At 42.3% G+C, this 20,544-nt stretch overlaps 1 protein-coding gene across 3 annotated transcripts; it reads left to right on the top strand.

Moving 5' to 3' along the window:
• The first annotated feature begins 184 nt into the window (after positions 1-184).
• On the top strand, positions 185-19,055 carry ZNF599 (zinc finger protein 599). Of its 3 annotated transcripts, none has more exons than XM_021097155.2 (4): positions 185-264; positions 2,558-2,684; positions 5,376-5,471; positions 16,613-19,055. In XM_021097155.2, the coding sequence occupies exons 2-4, from the start codon at positions 2,651-2,653 to the stop codon at positions 18,136-18,138; spliced, it is 1,656 nt and encodes a 551-aa protein (XP_020952814.2). In that variant the 5' UTR covers positions 185-264; positions 2,558-2,650; the 3' UTR covers positions 18,139-19,055. The 3 variants fall into 3 exon arrangements, with proteins under 3 accessions (XP_020952814.2, XP_020952812.2, XP_020952811.2); XM_021097153.2 differs by having other exon boundaries at positions 185-357; XM_021097152.2 differs by having other exon boundaries at positions 185-637.
• Positions 19,056-20,544: the final 1,489 nt, after the last annotated feature.

Genomic DNA, 20,544 nt, shown 5'->3' with positions numbered 1-20,544 from the left:
GGCCACGGAAATCTGTGCGCCTTCCTTTTAAGAGGTAGCGAAGCCACGTCCACTCTTTAGAACCTTTGGGCTCCATTTCTCAGAATTCAGGAAGTGAGCGCCTCCGCTCACCAGGATGCAATCTGAAACTACATTACCCAGAAGCGCCTCCAAGGTCGGCTGCGGGCGCTGAGCCAATGACGGCAAACGGAGGGGGGCGTTGCCTGCGGCAGCTTGGGCTGAACTTCTAGTCTCCGGCCTCAGGGCGTCTTTTGGAAGTGGCAGGTCTGTTGTTACCGGCGTTTCTGGCTGAAGCACAGGGCAGTGGCCGCTTCTCAGAAAAAGGTCTCCGAGACTGAGCAAAGGACAGTGAGGAGAGTAAGACCCACCACCACGCTTTTGTATGAGCCGTGACTCCGCCTGGAACGGGGTTGTCCGCCGTGCGCACTCCGAGCCTCGCCCCACCCCTCGGTCTCTGCAGCTCTGGGAGGCGGCCCCCTGGGGCTTGCGCGCATTCTACATCGCGGAGACTCGGGTGCCGGTCCCCCCCCCCCCCCCGCCGCGACCAGGGCTGGTCTGAGAGGTCGTGGACCGGCTTTTGTCGCTGCCTCTCGCCGTTCCGCTTTGCCCACTGGGCCCCATGGCGGCGCCAGCGCTGGTGAGTGGAAGGTCTCGCAGGCTCACGTGCGCAGGGGTCGCCTATGTACAATTCCACTCTCCATGATATAGAGAATCCCGGGATTCTTCGCTTTTCCCTCTTCATATTCTTGAATCTAGAGGTCCTGTGAGAACGGGGTGTGGACACGGCTGTGCAAATCACGTCCAACCCAGCGTTCTGAATCCAGGCCAGGGATAAGGGGGGCATCCATTTCTGGCTCTAACCTTGAGCTTGTCGATTCACTGCCTTTGGCTTCTCTTCCCTCGGGGCCAAAATCGGAATATTAACAATTTTTTTCTCTCGGTTGAGGGAACTGCAGAGGACACATATGTGCCCTTCAGTGTTGAGCATGACCCAGAGAGCCTTATTCTGTATGTGGTTTCCAGACAGGGACTCTCCTAGTCCTGCTATTATGTTAGGCTCACCCCAGGCAGAGTCTGACCCTCAGGCCTCAACCCAGCTCAAAGCTGGGAGAAAGGATGAGAGAGCCTCTAGCAGAGGTGAGGCGGGAGCAGCGTTTTTTAAATTGCTGCTCTTTTAATAAGAATAGAAGTTCCCTGGAGAGGCCTGAAGACAGGGCAGTCACTGGATTTCTCTTTGCCACTGCCATTTGGGCAGCACAGGTAAAGTTGACTTGCCACAGCAGTGAATCCATTATCCTAACACATTTACTTATCTTTGAAAAGTGAATTTGTTACAGTCCACTGCAATATTTATTGATGACTGCACGGGAATGTGTGTCTTGTGGGATGTAAACACATGGAGAGGCCCAAAGCTGCTCTTCAGCATGGCACCCTGTTTGCTTTCATCATAGCTCTGATCACCTTCAGGACTTCTCTTATTTATCCACATTTCCTCACCTGCCTTGCTCCCTAACTTTATTCCAGCCTTATTCCAGTGTCTGCTCAGAGAGGGCTGCCTGGTTGCCCTTCCCCTAGTCTTTGTAGGCATCTCACTGTCTTTTGGGTTTTTTTCCAAGCACTTAGGGACGTATGACTTTATCTTGCTCATTTATTTAGTTTCTTGTCAAGGATCTCTCCCTAACTCTGGAATGTGAGCTCCTGTTTTCTCCTCTATCCCCAGACTTAGAACGGTGCTGGACCTATATCAGGTGTTCAGTAATTGGTTTATGAATGAAAGATTCTATCTCTAGGGTTCCCATCATACTTAGTTTAAATTTAACCATCTTCCCCCACCGTGGTTGGACCAGAGGGTCCTGGGTTCAAATCTTGCCCCTTCTCAATAGAAGTATGACTCTGGGCAACTTGACTTTGAATCCCCATTTGCTGATTGTGAAAGGGAAACTGATGGTGTTTACCTCACGGGATATGTAAGGGTTCATGAAATTTATAAGCATACATGTCATGAGCACTGACATGAGCCAGGGCGCTGCACTGTTTGCTTTATGAACTTTCTCACCTTAATTCCCACAACAGCCTGGTGAAGTTGGAACTGTGAGTGTATTGGTGTGGAAATTGAGGCTCAAAGAAATTATGTGTTGATTCAAAAGGCTGGATTTAAACCTCAGGAAGCCTAGCTATAGACCTAGAGACTTAGTTGCTTTAACACAGCATCTAAAGCCTTATAGATGCAGACATACAGTGCAAACCAGTGAGGCTCAACTACTGCTGCTAGTGTCATTACTTGAATTATTATTTTTTTCTCTGCTCCTCAAAGTCCACATGGGATTATCATTGTTTTGTGTCACTCAGTGGATTCCCATATAGGCGGCTTTTCTCTCCCACACGATTGTGTTGTGGCAAAGGCACCATCTGCCTTCCTCCAAAACAGAGTGAAGTTCTCAGGAGATACTCAGTGATTCAGGCCTTGGGTCTCTGGACTCTTGCCACAACCAAGTAGTAGGCTCTAATTTCATGTAATAGCCATACAGCCACCATACCACTTCTGTTTGACTTCCAGGCATTGGTATCATTTGAAGACGTGGCCATCACCTTCACTGGGGAGGAATGGAGACATCTGGACCTGGCCCAGAGGACCTTATACCAGGAGGTGATGCTAGAGACTTGTGGCCTCCTGGTCTCCCTGGGTAAGGCCTCATCTCTCTCCCATCTGGTACCCACAGCCGCTTTCATCCCACCCTCTCTACCTAAGCATGGCTGCTTGAGAAGACCTCAGGAACCTGCCTTTTTGTCTCCTTGCAGCCTCAGCATGTTCTGGTCTAACCTCCTCTCACTTGGTTTCTCTGTGTCTCCATCAAGGATTGTTGTCTAACAAATAGTTCTTCTCAACACTGTTGCCCAAGTGTTCAACACAAGCTGACCTCAGTCTGACATCCTTATTCCTGATACCCATAATCTGGAATTCAGCTTGGTTGGGTCACATGTCCTCACAGCCGAGTTAACATTAACCTGTGGTTAATGGGAGAGTCTCCAAGAAGGGGGCGAATCAGATGGACAGGAAACTATTTGTCCTCAGTGCCACCAGTATCTTTCTAAGCAACGCAATCTCAGCTAAAGGCTTCTTTGACCCCTGGTATCTGCACCGTTGTCCCTTATTCCTAAGGCATCTCCTTGCTTCTCTGCTGCTGTGGCATTTTATTTTATTTTATTTTTATTTTTATTTTTTGCTTTTTAGGGCCATATGTGCAACATATGGAAGTTCCCAGGCTGGGGGTCAAATTGGAACTGCAGCTGCCGGCCTACGCCACAGCCACAGCCACACCAGATCCGAGCTGCATCTGCAACCTCCACCACAGCTCATGGCAACGCCGGATACTTAACTTACCGAGCAGGCCAGGGATCAAACCCACATCCTTAAGGTTCAAGTTCATTACTGCTGAGCCACAATGAGAACTGGGAGTTAGTTTTAGAGAGCACACAGACACATTTTCAAATGACATTGATGGGCATCTGAGAAAGCAGTTTCTTTTTTTCCCTTCTCTTTGCTGCCTCTTGATTGTTGTCAAGAGAGTCTGGGTTTAGTGCTGGGTCCTCAGTGCTCGTATGATTGTTGGGTAATTTCCCCTGCAGCAGAAAGAACAGCCTCGCGACTCTCAGACTTGAGCAGGCAGCATAATCTTGCTCAGACCGTGATTATTTTTATTTTATCGTTTCTTTTTTGACCATGCCTGCAGCATGCTAGAGTTCTGGGGCCAGCAATCGAACCTGCGCCACAGCAGCGACCTGAGCCAATGCAGTGACAGTGCCAGATCCTTAACCTACTGAACCACTCGGGAACTCCTGTCATATTTTTATACTATCCTTTTACTTAGACCAAATGAACTAATATCTTTAAAGAACTTAGAATAGAACTGGGAAAACAGTAAGTGCCACCCATGTATTTGTTATGTATAAGAAATAAAATTACAAATGTTCTTCCACCTAAACCTTTTTTTTTTACTTTTTTTTTTTTTTTAGCTTTTTAGGGCCGCACCCATGGCATATGGAAGTTCCCAGGCTAGGGGATGAGTCAGAGCTACAGCTATTGGCCTACACCAGAGCCACAGCAACACAGGATCCGAGCCACATCTGCGACCTGCACCACAGCTGACAGCAATGCCAGATCCTTAACCTATTGAGTGAGGCCAGGGACTGAACCCACATTCTCATGGATACTAGTCAGATTCGTTTTTGTTGCACCATAACAGGCAGTCCCCCACCTAAACCTTAAAGGACCAGTTTACCCAGAAATGGTTACCTCTGACAGGCTCTCCCAGCCTTGTGCCCACAGAGTCTCCCCCAGGAAGTCAGTCATCAGTGAAGTAAATAGAGTGTTCTTTTATGACAGTTGTGATCAGTTGTTTAAAGGAGATATTTGGACAACAGTTTTTTTTTGTTGTTGGTTTTTTTTTTTTTTTTTTTTTTTTTTTCTTTTTGCCATTTCTTGGGCCGCTCCTGCAGCATATGGAGGTTCCCAGGCTAGGAGTCGAATCGGAGATACAGCTGCCGACCTACACCACAGCCACAGCAACATGGGATCTGAGCTGCGTCTGCGACCTACACCACGCTCACGGCAACGCCGGATCCTTAACCCACTGAGCAAGGCCAGGGATCGAACCGGCAACCTCATAGTTCCTAGTCGGATTCGTTAACCACTGCACCACGACGGGGACTCCTGGACAGCAGTATTCCAGGTGGAGGGACCAACACAAGCCAAATCCTTGAGGAGGACAGGGAGCTCAGGTCCTTAACAGAGAGGAAGGAAGATCTGGTTCACCTTTTCCACTGCCCCATCCCTCAGCTCGGTGCCAGGCATATGGCAGACATCACCGAACATTTGCTCAGTGACCCTGGGTGCCTTCTGGCTTGCAGTACAGGATTTCCTAGTCAGATTCTTGTGGGTCCTGGTGCCTAAGTCATTGACTTCTCTCCAGAGTCCTCCTGTCCTTGAGCCTTTGCAGGTACCAGAACATCACCCCCTGTTGGTTGTCCCCTGAAAAAAGTTTATTATTTCACCTCATGAGAAGCTCTGAGTTTGGTGCTGGCTCCTGATTTGGTAGCTCCCAACCCAGGTCTGTCTGTCTATCTGCTTTCTGTCCTTGGTCCAGGCCATCAGGCCAGCAGCCTTGAAGGGACCACAGGACAATGCAGCAGCAAGTAGGGCAGCAGGGCCCCACATTCAGCCCTATCTTCCCATTCTGGGTTGAAGGCTTCTTCTTCAGAATGGGTAGCAGTTTTAGGTCATGGCCTACCTCAGACAGCTGACTCTCAGTCGAGTTGAGATTCCTCATTTTGTTTTTACCTATATACCCATGTTCTATTTATTTCTCCATGCACAGGGCATCCTGTTCCCAAACCAGAGCTGATTCACCTGCTGGAACATGGGCAAGAACTGTGGACAGTGAAAAGAGGCCGCTCCAGAAGCACCTGTGCAGGTGGGTGCATGGCAGCTGGCAGACTGCCAGGGAGTCTCTGTGTCTGAAACTCCAGGGGCGGTTTCTTTTTGTGGACTTCTGGGGTCTCGGGCAGTCCTAGAACACTTTGAGCTGTGTTTCCCCCATCTTCCCACTCCCATCACACTCTTTGCCTTTACTCAGGTTGAAGTGTGGTGTACTGGGCTAGAGACAGGCTCTAGAGGCTTGGCCACTCCTAGCCTCATAACCATGGGCAAGTTGCATGATCTCGAGGTGCCTTTGATACACGTTAGGCTGAATTAATGCTACCTGCTATAAATGAGAAATTCCAGAATCTTTTTTTTTGCCTTTTCTAGGGCCGCACCTGCAGCATATGGAGATTCCCAGGCTAGGGGTCTAATCGGAGCTGTAGCTGCCAGCCTACGCCAGAGCCACAGCAACGCGGGATCCAAGCCGCATCTGCGACCTACACCACAGCTCACGGCAACGCCGGATCCTTAACCCACTGAGCAAAGCCAGGGATGGAACCCACAACCTCATGGTCCCTAGTCAGATTCGTTAACCACTGAGCTACAGTGGGAACTCTGAGAAACTCCAGAATCTTGATGGGTCAACAGATTAAGACTTTTTTCCTCATTTGTGCTATGGTTTAATGCAGGTCAGCAAGGGAGCTCTGTACCACATATCTATTCAGGGACCCAGGTATCTTCTGTTGTCAGTGTGTGGCTGTGAGGTTGCTTTGCAGCCAAGAGGAATAGGTGAGAAGGGGAGTAGTCATATCCACTTGCTCACATACGTGACTTCTGTTCACATTCCAGTGACAAGAACTAGGCATTAGGCTGTACGTTGTATCAAATTGGGAAATGCGGTTTAGCTTTATGCCCAAGGAGGAAAGGCCAGGTTTGTGATGAACATACAGTCAGTCTGCTAAACTTATCCTCCACCAGAAAAAAATAATAGTTTCTGCATCATTGGAATGTCGTTAGATAACGTGAAACTGCTTATTAGCACACTAACTGACCCCAAAAGTTATGACTAGTGATATTCCTGTATTATTAGTCCTATTGAATAATAAATAGTGCTATCTCAAACTTCCTTCAGATTCAGAAAAAACAGTCCTTTCTTTAGCTACAGAGCGCTACTTCCAGCTATACTTTGCACTCCACCCATTTCCATCTCATCCAGTCATTGATTTCTCTACACATCCCTGCATGCATCCATCCTTCCATTTGTAAAACAGATATTTGGAAGTTTTCCCTAGCCTTGTCATCTTCTTGCGCTCCTGCCTTGGAAAACCTGAGGGGGCGTTAGCCCTTGTCAGCCCCCATGGGGCGTGTGCATAGCACCAGTGCAGATTCGTGGTCTCTCCCCTCAGCCAGCCAGGGAGTATCTCTGACCAGCCTCTTCTCAGCCCCAGAGAGTCTGTCTCAAACCTCCACCCCTTTCTGCGGTTCTGCATCTTCACCTGAATGTTTCAAAGGCACTTCACACCCATCAGGCCTGAAAAGGACCTCATGATTTTGCCCTCTCATCTCATCACTGCATTTCAATGAATGGCCTTGCCATTCAGAGAAAGCCAAAACCAAACTTGGACAACCCCTCCACAGCTCCATCTTCATCATAACCCAATATCCAGCCATCCCTGAATCTTGATCATATTTCATCGTACCTTTCCCCTGCATCCATCACCTTCACCTGTTCCAGCCTAATCACCCTAGTCCAAGCTATAATCATCTTTTGCCTGCATGTTGCTAACAGATTCCTCACTGGTCCCCCACATCTGCTCTGTACCTCTGATCAGCTTTGTGTCTCACACTCACCTCCCTATCCACTCACACCTTGTTCCAAATATCACCACCTCCCTAGCCACTGAGATCTCAGCATGTGACCTAGTTCATTTTGAAGAGAAAGGCTATTCACGTGTTCTTCCTGTTCTTGAATCCTTACTGACTTATCCCTGCAGCTTTCTCCTCACCTCTATGGAAGAGTTCTCATCCCCAGCCATGGCTAATTCCCCCAGCAGAGTCTAGATCACACCTTCAGCTACGTTCCCAGGTGAATAAGTTATCCATTGCTATATAGCAATGTTTAAAATTACTCATCATTAATATTAAAATATCACTCGTTTATTATCTCTCATCTGTGGATCAAAAATCCAGGCACAACTTAGCTGGGTCCTCTGCAAAGCTGCAGTCATAGGCAGCTTACATCATGTCAGCATACTTCAGGTGATGGCGTGAGAGACCCCAGCAGGAAGGATGCTACATAAATACTTTCTCTGTTGCCTCTTACGTTGTAGCACCTTTGCTGTATTCTGTTCTTTAGAAGGAAATCAAGCACCTGCCAGGATTCAGGCAGAGGGAGTCATAAAACTTGATGCACATCGTGAGACAGGGATTAATGAGAAGCTATACATGAGTGTGTCCACTGCATCAGGGAACATGCTTCTTCGTTTATTTCTCTTGTATATCTCCACCTTCTCTCTACTTAAGATAAAAAACATGGTGAAGTTTCTGACATTTGAGGAAAACAAACACAAATGTTCTTGGCTTTCCAACAATATCTAAATGTTATTGACTCTATTTCAAGAGGTTTCAACAGCCAAACTTAATTCTTTTGTACTGACTGAGGTGTAATTTACACATAAAATGCGCAGATGTTAGAGGTTTATCATGAAATCTTACATGTATATAAATCAGAGGATTCACCACACAGGTCAAGAAATACAGGATTACCAGCACCTCCCAACCTTTTTATGTTCCCTTCTTATTAATATCCCCTTTTACAGAAGTAACCAGGGTTTAGACTCTGTCTTTATAGAATAGTTGTGAAAGCTTATAAATGGCGCCAGACAGCATACAATACTGTCATACCTGTCTTCTTGATTCATTATGACTCTGGAATTCATCCGTGTGGTTGCATCTATTTGGAGTAATTTCTCACTGCAATATCTCAATGAATTAATGATTACATATACCAGGAGTTCTCTTGTGGTTCAGCAGGTTAAGGAGCTGGTATTGTCAATGCAACAACTGGGATCATTGCTGTGGCGTGGGTTCAGTCCCTGGTCCAGGAACTTCCACATGCCACTGGTGCAGTCAAAAAATAAATAAATAAATAAACATACCTGTTTTCGTTTTTTGTTTGTGTGTGTGTATTTTGCTGTTTAAGGCCGCACCTTTGGCATATGGAAATTCCCAGGCTAAGGGTCAAGTTGGAGCTGCAGGTGCTGCCCCATGCTACAGCCACAGCCACAGCAACATGGGATCCAAGCTGCATCTGCTACCTACACTGCAGCTCACAGCAACGTGGGATCCTTAACCTACTGAATGAGGCCAGGGATCAAACCCACATCCTCATGGATACTGGTCGGGTTCGTAACCCACTGAGCCACAACAGGAATTCTGACATATACTTGTTTTCCTGTTGATAGACATTTGGCTTAGTCTCCATTTTCAGGATATTATGAAGAATGCTGTTATGAACATTTTTGATCATATTTTTTTGTTGGCTATAAGCACACATTTCTGTTGAAAATAAACGTATGAGTGAACTGACTGGATCATGGTGTAGTTCTATGACCAGCTTTAATAGAAACCACCAATCAGCTTCAAAGTGACTGCACTGTTTCGCATTCCCACCAGCCATGTGTAGGAGTCCTCAATGCTTCACATCCTAGTGAGCAGGTGGTGTCTTCCCTTTACTCTTTGAAGCCCCGTTGAGGTATTTCTCAGCACACAGTACTAAAAATATTCTCACTCGTCTTACTGTTGACTTTCTCATTGACAACAAATGCTACAACTGTGATAATGATAAGAGGTAGTGGTCTACAATTACAGAACATTCGCCATGCACCGTGCTGATGGATTTACATGCTTCCGTTTATATAAGGTTGTCATGAACTGAATGTGTGAATGTAAATGAACTGAATGAATCCCAGTGTGATGATACTAGGATGTGGGGCCTTCGGGAGGTAATTGGGTTTAGATGAGGTCTTGAGGATGGAGCCCCCATGGTGGAATTAGTGTTTTTATGAGAAGACAGACCGTGGCCTTTCTTAGGTGTGGCATGTGGTGCTTGGTCGGGGCAGAAGGGGGAGAGCTCTTTGGGTGTCTCTTCTAAGGACTCTAATCCTCTCAAATACAGATCCTTACCCTTCTGACCTCACTTACCTTAATTACTTCTGTGAAGGCCCTATCTCCAAATACACATTGAAGGTTAGGGCTTCAGCAAATGAATTTTCAGGGAGCAGATTCAGTCCATAACAAGATTTGTCTTTTGAATAAATACAGGGCTATTCAGATATTCTTTTTTCTTGTATCAATTTTGGTAATGTGAGTCTTTTAAGGAATTTATCCACTTCATCTAATTATTCTATCAATTACTTTTTAAGACTATTTCATCTCAAAATGGTAAATTTTGTTACATATATTTTACCACGATAAAAGGCTAAAAAAATAAATTTAAAATGTGTCCACAGTGTTTTTATAATATCATTAGAAACTGACATTCTCTTGGTATGATAATCTCTAGGTCCATCCATGTTGCCGCAAATGACATTATTTCATTCTTTTTTATGGCTGAATAATTTTTCGTTGTATATATGCCACATTGTCTGTATCCATTCCTTTGTTGATTGACTTGTAGGTTGCTTCTGTGTCTTGACTGTTGTAAATAGTGCTGTAGTGAACATTGGGGTGCATGTATCTTTTCAAATTATGGTTTTTTCCCAGATAGATGCCCAGGAATGAGATTGTAGGATCATATGATAGCTCTATTTTGACCTTTTTAAGGGACCTCCATACTGTTCTTTATAATGGCTGTACCAATTTACATTCCCACCAACAATGTAAAAAGGTTCCTTCTTCCTTATACCCTCTCCAGCATTTATTAATTGTAGATTTTGTGATCATGGCCATTCTGACCAGTTTGAGGTGATACCTCATGGTAGATTGTATTTGCATTTGTCTAATAATTATTGATGTGAGCATCTTGTCTTGTGCCTGTTGGAGAAATATCTGTTTAGATCTCCTGTTCATGTTTTGATTGGGTTGTCTGTTTTTTTGATGTTGAACTGTATGAACTGTTCGTATATTTTAGAAATTAATCACTTATCGGTTGCATCATTTGCAGATATTTTCTGCCATTCTGTAGGTTGTCTTTTCATTTTGTTTATGGTTTTCTTAGCTGTGCAAAAGCTTTCAAGTTTAATTAGGTCCCATTTATTTATTTTTATTTCCCTTATTCTAGGAGTTGGATCCAAAAAAATACTGCAGTCATTTATATCAAACAGTGTTTTTCCTTTAGGAGCTTTATAGTATCCAGTTTTATATTTAAGTCTCTAATCCATTTCGAGTTTATTTTCATGTATGGTATTACAGAGTGATCTATCATTCTTTCACATGTAACTGTCCAGTTTTCCCAGTACCACTTACTGAAGAGATGATCTTTTCTTCACTGTATATTCTTGGGTACTTTGTGGTAAATAATTGACCATAGGTGCATGGGTTTATTTCTGGGTTTTCTATCCTGTTCCATTGATCTGTACGTCTGTTTTTGTGCCAGTGCTATACTGTTTTTGATTACTGTAGCTTTGTAGTGTAGCCTGAAGACAGAGTGACCTGATTCCTCCACTTCTGTTTTTCTTTCTCAATATTGCTTTGGATATTCAAGGTCTTCTGTATTTCCATACAAAGTTTAAAATTTTTTGTTCTAGTTCTTTGAAAAGTGTCCTAATTTGATAGGAATTGTGTCTATTCAGTAGATTGCCTTGGGTAATAGAGTCATCTTGACAGTATTGATTCCTCCAATCCAAGGACATGGTATAATTTTCCATTTGTTTGTGTCATTTTCAGTTCCTTTCATCAGCATCTTATAGTTTTTGAAGTATAGGTCTTTTGTCTTTGGGGTAGGTATTTTATTCTTTTTGATTCAATGGTAAATGTGATTGTCTCCTTAATTTCTCCTTAGATCTTTTGTTGTTGATGTACAGAAATGCAACATACTTCTGTGTATTAATTTTATATCTTACAACATTACTGAATTCATTCATGAGCTCTAGTAGTTTTCTGGTAGCATCTTTAGGATTTTCTTTGTATAGTATCATGTTTGCAGACAATGGCAGTTTTACTTCTTCTTTTCCAATTTGGATTCCTTTTATTTCTTTTTCTTCTCTGATTGCTATGGCTGGGATTTCCAAAACTCTATTAAATGAAACTGGTGAGAGTAGACATCCTTGTTTTCTTCCTAATCTTAGAGGAAATGCTTTCAGCTTTTCGTCATTTAGTATGATGTTAGCTGTTGGTTTGTCATATATAGCCTTTATTATGTTGAGGTATGTTCCCTCTGTGCCCACTTTCTGGAACATTTTTATCATAATGGATGTTGAGTTCTCTTGTGGTGCAGTATATTAAGGATCTGGTGTTGTCACTGCAGCTGCATGCGTCACTGCTATGGCGGGGGTTCAGTCCCTGGCCTGGGAATTTCTGCATGCTATGAGTGCACCCAAAAAAGAAAAAAGAAAAAAAAAAAACAAATTTATGATTACCAAAGGGGAAAGGGTGGTAGGAGGGATAAGCTAGGTGTTTGAGATTGACATATACACACTACTATGTATAAAATAGATAACCAGCAAGCATATACTATATACCACAGGGAACTGTACTCAATATTTTGTAATAACCTGTAAGGGAAAAGAATATGAAAAAGAGTAGATATATATAAATCACTTTGCTATACACCTGAAACTAACACAATATTGTAAATCAACTATATGCAATAAAAAAATAAAATAAAAAAGAAGAGCCCTCTATTGGTAGCAGAGAATGGCCATGCCTAGGTTGAGAACCGGAAGCTTTGAGGAGGCAAGTAGATGTAGCCATGGAGAGATAATGAGGGCCTAGAGAAAGACCATAATAGCAAGGATAGAGAATGAATTCAGTACGTATTTAAGAAGTAATTAAGATTTTTTTTTTTTATTATCTGAGTGCTGGGAAAGGAAGGATATAAAATGCCCTTTCCCTTTGATGTGATATGGAATTAGAAGGGATGACATCTTTCGCTAGGTAGGCCATCAAGATGGGCCTAGATAAATAGATAGATAGGAAGAAGAGAGAAAAACAGGTTATGTTGTTATTTTTTAGAATGTGTGTGTGAAAAAAAAATTTCTAAGTTTAATTGGTTTACAAAGGAAATTCCTTTTTACTGTTTTTCACTGTAATGGAAATTAATCATATAGGAAACATTTAAGAGTTGAACATCTGAGATTCTCCTTTGCACAAATGAGCTAGATGGTGTACTTGCCCTATTAATCATCTCTGCCTAGTCTTAGTTTTTGTAATAACAGGAATTTTTAAAAATATGAAAATAACAAGAAGATTTTGTAGTGAGTCTCTTGGTCTTTATCCCATCAAGAATGGTTTTCAGGAGTTCCCGTTGTGGCTTAGTGGTTAACGAATCCGACTAGGAACCATTAGGTTGCGGGTTCGATCCCTGCCCTTGCTCAGTGGGTTAACGATCCAGCGGGATAACAATCCAGTGGGTTGCCGTGAGCTGTGGTGTAGGTTGCAGACGTGGCTTGGATCCCACGTTGCTGTGGCTCTGGTGTAGGCCGGTGGCTACAGCTCCGATTGGACCCCTAGCTTGGGAACTCCATATGCCGTGAGAGCAGCCCAAGAAAATGGCAAAAAGACAAAAAAAAAAAAAAAAAAGAGTGGTTTTCATATAATGTGTATGACTTGAAAAATGTATTTATCCAAGAAATAGGTTAGAACCAGATATGAAATGAATTCAAATCTATGGAATTGAGTTTTTATAAACCAAAAACAACAGATAAATAATCTTTTTCCTCCTCCTTTTCTATTCAGTTTGTTTTATTTCTGCCATTCCCCTGTCTTTATATCAGTCTTGAGTCCTTTGTCATTTGTTAGGAGTTATGCTTATTGATTATTGCTGTGTAATACATTAACCTTAAACGTAATAACTGAAAACAGCTATTTTCTTTGCTCACAGTTTTGAGGTATTCTCTGTGGTTACAGTATGTCCTTTGTTGGGTGGGAGATTCATGTAGCATTTTACTTAATTTTAAACTACAACTTCTACTTTTTTTTCTTTTTGTCTTTTGTCTTTTTAGGGCCACATCTGTGGCATATGTAGGCTCCCAGGCTAGGGGTCCAGTCAGAGCTGTAGCTGCTGTCCTGAGCCACAGCCACAGCAACACAGGATCCGAGCCACATCTGCGACCTACACCACAGCTCACAGCAACGGTGGATCCTTAACCCACTGAGCAAGACCAGGGATCGAACTTGTGTCCTCATGGATACTAGTCAGGTTCACTAACCGCTGAGCCACGACGGGAACTCCAACTTCTACATTTAATCAGCAATAAAGATAGTATTTTGAACTTCAGAAAAACCTTGACATTCCCAAAAAATAAAAGATTGTTTCATTGTGATTATGTGTGTATTTTTTGCTTTTTTTATTTGAACATAATGAAAAATATCCATTTTATATTGTCTTATAGGATTTGTACTTTTTTTTTTTTTTTTTTTTTTTGGTCTTTTTTTTGCTATTTCTTGGGCCGCTCCTGCGGCATATGGAGGTTCCCAGGCTAGGGGTTGAATCAGAGCTGTAGCCACTGGCCTACGCCAGAGCCACAGCAACGCGGGATCCGAGCCGCGTCTGCAACCTACACCACAGCTCACGGCAACGCTGGATCGTTAACCCACTGAGCAAGGGCAGGGACCGAACCCGCAACCTCATGGTTCCTAGTCGGATTCGTTAACCACTGAGCCATGACAGGAACTCCAGGATTTGTACTTTTTATGCAACAGTACATTACTAAGATTCATGGTTCATATAGCTGTAGTTCACTCATTTTTTTCTTCTGCAGTCATTTATGTGAATGTAACACAATGTATTCATCCATTTTCATGGAGATTTTATTGTCTCCAGTTTTTTGTACCCACAAACAGTACTGCTATGAAAATTCACATACACATCTTCTCACGTGTGTGAAAATTTCTCAGTAATATTTCTAGGACTGGAGTTTTTTGGATTATTAGGTAAGCAAAAGGAGGATTTTAATAGATGATGACCTACTAAAATGGTTATTTATGCCCATTTACACTTCACCTGCCTTGTGTAAACAGTTCCATGGATCCATACCTTCTCCAACACTTAATATTGTCAGGTTCTTGGAGTTCCCACAGTGGCTCAGCAGAAACGAATCTTGACTAGGAATCACAAGGACGCAGGTTCGATCCCCGGGCTCGCTCAGTGGGTTAAGGATCCAGCGCTGCTGTGAGCTGTGGTGTAGGTCACAGGCATGGCTTGGATCTGGCGTTGCTGTGGCTGTGGTGTCGGCCAGTAGCTATAGCTCCAATTCGACCCCTAGCCTGGGAACCTCCATGTGCTGTGGATGTGGCCCTAAAAAGACAATATATATATATAGTCAGGTTCTTAAATTTTTTTCAATAAAGTGAATAGAAAACGGTCTCTCACTGTGGTCTTAATTTTGCCCTTCCTGCATCCAAGAAATTTGAGCACCTCTTGCTATGTTGATTGGCCCCATACATATTTTCTGTGAAATGTCAGTTCACAATATGCTGTTTTCATTTTGGGTGTGGAGTGTTGACATTGCCAGTTGTAATTTTGTCTATTTCTCCTTTTAACTCAGTTTTTGGTTTCTATATTTTGAGGCTCTGATATTTGGTACATAAAGCTTTTAATATTGCCATATCCTCGTTGTAAATTGATCTTTTTATCCCTCTTTGTCTTATTTTCTTTGCTTTATGTTATCTGATATTAATATAGCCATCTTTGTTTGCCTTTCAAAAAATTGTAGGTAGGTTAGTCAGGTTAGTCTTGTATAATAAATACTTCTGGATCTTGTTTATGAAATCTTCCTTTTTCCCAAGATCTAAAATGTAGTCATTTTCACTATTAGAAGTTTTTCATTTTTAGTTTCTGATAGTTAAGTCATAATCAGGATGGAATTAATTTTTTTTGTTGTTGTGTGAGGTAGAAATACAATATTGTTTTCTCCCATGTGGCAAATGATTTTTTACATCTATTTATTGAATAGTCCTTTTCCCACTCGCCTCTCTTCTGCTTTTATCATATATTATCAAAGTTCCACATACACACCTCTGAGCTCCAAATTCTGTTTTTTCTTTTGACAGTTTGACAGCTTATCTTAGATCTATGTTATATCACACTGCCTTGATGTATATAATTCATCATAATCCCAATTCCTCAAAGGGCAAGTCCTTTTGCTTTATTTTTCTTCAGAAATATTCTGGTCTCTTTTCTTTTATATAAATTCTACAGTCAGCTTGTCAATATCCATGAAAAACCCCATTGGGATTTATCTGAAGTTGTATTAAATTTATAGATGAATTTGAGGAGCATTGGCAACTTTGCATTATTAATCTCATATAAATTTTATTAATGTGAAACATTTTCAAGTTTACTTCATCTAGGTGTTATCTATTTTGGATCTCTTCACCTTGTCTTTACTCAGATCTTGTAGACTCAGTATGTCCACCCAGATGTTTCTCACCCACCCACCCCACTTTTACATAGTCCAGAATCCTGAGAGTTTGTTTCTCCTCTGTCCTCGCCTCCCTCTCCACCATCTTGTCATCCTCTTCTCTTTGCTCAGCATTCAACATTCTCTCAAGACCCTAAAATACTGTACTTTCAGTCACCAGCTACAATTTTTCTCCTAATTCCTGTCAGGGAATTTCTGCTCACCTGTTAGAAATAAGCTCACATAGCACGTTGTCCAGGTCAACTCCACTGACCTTTCTGTCTCCCATCTGAGCCAGGTTAGGTGCCCCTTCCCTCGGCTGTCATAGCCCTATGAGATCTTGGAGAACAGTCATTACCACCACTCTTCCCTCCCTCCCTCATTCTGAAATGTGAGGAGGAGTCTCCACTCCAGATTCTTTATCTCCTGTCCCTGATTTTACCTTTTAAAGATGTCAAGAGTCTAAGGAATGGTAGAGAAAGAAATTGTGAACCTAGTAAGAGATGTGAAAATGCCTTATGCAGTAGAGAGGCTTTATTTTCAACTTCATACCTCCACTAAAGAGGTAGTTTATTTTGTTCTTTGTTGACATCACTAATAGACAACCTTTCTTATATTGAATTTCCTTCAGGTGACAAAGCAAAACCTAAGACCACAGAGCTTACTGCTTCTCAGCCAGCTCTCACTGAGGAAGCCCCTTTTGAGGAACGAGTGACACATGGACCCTCAAGGCATTCTAGGTTGGGGCAAGCGAGGGATCAGGGAAAACTGCCAGAAATACAGGAAGGAAACTTGAGGCCAGGAACAGACCCCTACAAGAATTCATGCTCTAGGAAGTTGAGCCGTAAACATGATGATTTGCAGACAGATGACAGTCTGTGTTTAAGGATTTTACAGGAGCGAGTCACTACACGAGATGCTCCGCATGAATGTGATTCACAAGAACCAGGAAAAGACCCTGTTATTGAGACAAAGAATAACCTCTACAAATGCAAGGAATGTGGGAAAGGTTTTAGCAAGAATTGGGCCCTTGTTCGGCATCAGCAGATTCATGCTGGAGTGAAGCCTTATAAGTGCAGTGAATGTGGGAAAGCCTGTCGTTATATGGCAGACTTCATTCGACATATGAGGTTTCATACTGGAGAAAAACCATACAAGTGTATTGAGTGTGGGAAAGCCTTCAAACGCAGGTCTCACCTCACAGAGCACCAGCGTGTTCACACTGGAGATAAGCCCTATGAGTGCAAAGAATGTGGTAAGGCTTTCACCCACCGTTCCTCTTTTATCCAGCATAATATGACTCACACTAGAGAAAAGCCATTTTTGTGCAAAGAATGTGGGAAAGCATTTTACTACAGCTCTTCCTTCACTCAACACATGAGGATTCACACTGGAAAGAAACTCTATGAGTGCAGTGAATGTGGAAAGGCCTTTACTCACCGCTCCACTTTTATCCAGCATAATATGACCCATACAGGAGAAAAACCCTTTCTGTGCAAAGAATGTGGAAAAGCTTTTTGCCTCAACTCATCCTTCACCCAACATATGAGGATTCACACTGGCGAGAAACCCTATGAGTGCAGTGAATGTGGAAAGGCCTTTACTCACCGTTCCACTTTCATCCGTCATAAGAGGACCCATACTGGAGAGAAACCTTTTAAGTGCAAAGAATGTGGGAAAGCGTTTAGTGACAGCTCTTCCTTAATTCAACATATGAGGATTCACACTGGTGAGAGGCCCTACGAGTGCAGGGAATGTGGAAAGGCTTTTACACACCATTCGGTTTTTATCCGACATAATAGGACCCACAGTGGAGAAAAACCCTTGGAATGTAAAGAATGTGCAAAAGCCTTTTACTATAGCTCTTCCTTTACTCGACACATGAGGATTCACACTGGAGAAAAGCCTTTCGTATGCAGAGAATGTGGAAAGGCCTTTACCCAGCCTGCAAATTTTGTTCGGCACAATAGGATCCACACTGGGGAAAAGCCCTATGAGTGCAAAGAATGTGAGAAGGCCTTTTGTGACAACTTTGCTTTAACTCAACACATGAGAACTCACACTGGAGAGAAACCCTTTGAATGTGGTGAATGTGGGAAAGCCTTCAGCCATAGTTCATCTTTCACTCACCATCGCAAGATTCATACTAGAGTTTAAAAGATATAGGAAGGCCTTTTGCAAGTGTGTTCACTTCAGTCAATTTTAGTGAATTCATAATAATGAGTTCATACTGGTGAAATTCCTTTCCTTTTGAACATGACTCATCAGGGAAGTTTTTAGGCCAGAGAAATATCTTAGTATCTGAAGAGAGACATCCTAATTGTCATCTCTGTGAAAGTTTTTTGTGGCATGTCATCGCAAGGGTTTTACTAGAAATTGAGCCAACCCACAGCTCTACAGTATACCTGAGAATCATCCATCAGAGAGACTCAGTGATTATCATGCATTTAGGGGAAATGTCAGCAACAATTCTTCCTGAATTTGTACTACAAATCCATCTCAAGAGTATTTTAAAAGAACAAAGAGATGTAGAAGGAAAGAGAAATGCATGTGTGGTTGCTTCCCCAGTTCCTTGCCAAGCTTATGACAATTTGTCATGTATGTGTGCACATACATGCACGTGCACACATGGGGATGAAGAGAAAATGAAAGATTAAAAGTCCTCATGCATTTTTTATATATCCGTAATCAAAGAGAGTTGGACCATTGGGGTAGCTCTGCTAACATTAAAAGGTCTTTATTATAAAACATTGCCATGTCTACCCCTGAGCACAAGGCCTGAGTCGTGAAATACATACACATACACATGCAGTCAATTTTTGTTACTCATGTGGTTATATTCTATAAATTCACCACGAACACTGAAGTAGTGAATAGTGAACCATTGCTCCTAGTGACAGTGTAGGTTAAAGTTCCTGTGAGCCTCTGTTCACATTTTCATCAGCCAATCAATACATAATCTTTTATGGAATTTTTTTTTCTGTTTAAAGATACCTTATTTAATAAACACTTCTTATAAGTTACATGCAGTATTTCATTGTAATAAAATGAATAATAAAAATATTTTGACACAATTTTGTGTGTTATTCCATTGTTTTTTTTTTTGTTTTTCTTTTTCTTTTTAAGGCCACACCTGCAGCATATGGAAGTTCCCAGAGCTAGGGGTTGAATCAGAACTGCAGCTGCCTGCCTATACCACAGCCACAGCAACACCAGATCTGAGCTGCATCCATGACCTACACAGCAGCTTGTGGCAACATCAGGTCCTTAACCCCCTGAGCAAGGCCAGGGATCGACTGCATCCTCATGGATACTAGTCAGGTTCTTAACCCCTGAACCACAATTGGAACTCCATGTTATTCTATTGTTATTGTACTGATTTAACTCAGTCATGCACACATAGAAACACATACACAGTACTCATATACAGTAAACACTGTGCAATAGACTATGCTGTGCAGTATAATTAGGCAAAGAAAATCCTAGAAAAAAATAAATAGATTAACATTAACTAAATTCTTAATTTTGATAGACCTGCAGGATGTGTGATGGAGCAGTGCACAGTGTAAATAAACCTCTTGACCTTGGCTTGCCCCAAGAAAACCATAGGAAGGTCAGTGCCTTGTTTTGCCATCTATTCCAGATCTACTGCCTTCTCTGCCAAAATTTCTTCCACATCTTCCATCATGTCATTGAAGACTTTTACTTATTTACCATGTGATATGCATTATGTATTTAACACTTGTATTTTCTGTAACACCTTCAAAGCCTTTGAAAATTTTCAGGCAGTCTGGCTAAGCGTTTTTCCAACAGTTAATGATAATAATCTGCTTGATACTATCCCAGGCTGTATCAGCACAGTAACAGTGCGTACAGCAATGGATATCCAGTAGTCCATCATGGTGGTTTCCTTGTTGGTGTTGAAAGCTTTGCTAAAAACTCCCTTGTGTTGTACTTTTATTATGCCCTGATTGAGACATTGGATAACAGATGTAGTATTTGGAGGCATGAAAAGAACATCTAGGTTGGAGTGGACATTTTCAAGTTCTTAATGAAAGTGGACTGGGGCCCTAACCAAAATTAATAAAACCTTGGAGGCAAGGTTTTTGCACTGGAGATAGCACTCAACTTTCTTGGATGAGCAGTTGTGGAACAATCCCAGAATATTTGTGATAATCACCCAAACTTTTTTATTGCGCATATGAGGGACTGTCATGTGGTTCAGGCTTTTCTTTTTAAGTTTCTGTGGATGTGGGGCTCTGTACCCCATTCTGTGGATGTGGGGTTTTGCACTTAAAGTTGCCCTTGGCATTCACACTATGGCAAGGTTGTGTGATATTGGAGTAATTCAAAGTCAATCTTTGGAGGCCATTTGCATCACATAAGTTCATTTGCCTTATAAGAAAAATGTCTCATCAGCATTGAAACCTGGTCTTCCATGTAGCACTTCTCCTATATAACACTTAGCCAGGGATTTTAAGAATTATTCCACAGCCTCTAATATGCAGAATCTATGAATGCTCTTCATGCTCTATTGCCTTTTGAAATGTGTATGCCAACTAG

The sequence above is a fragment of the Sus scrofa genome, chromosome 6, assembly GCF_054392235.1.
Source record: "Sus scrofa isolate SSC_HxYL_T2T_F1_AM1 chromosome 6, Sscrofa_HxYL_maternal_Yorkshire_Landrace_v2.0, whole genome shotgun sequence".
NCBI classification, from domain to species: domain Eukaryota; kingdom Metazoa; phylum Chordata; class Mammalia; order Artiodactyla; family Suidae; genus Sus; species Sus scrofa.
Note: the sequence above shows the minus strand (reverse complement) of the source record. Positions and strands in the feature narration are given on the sequence as shown.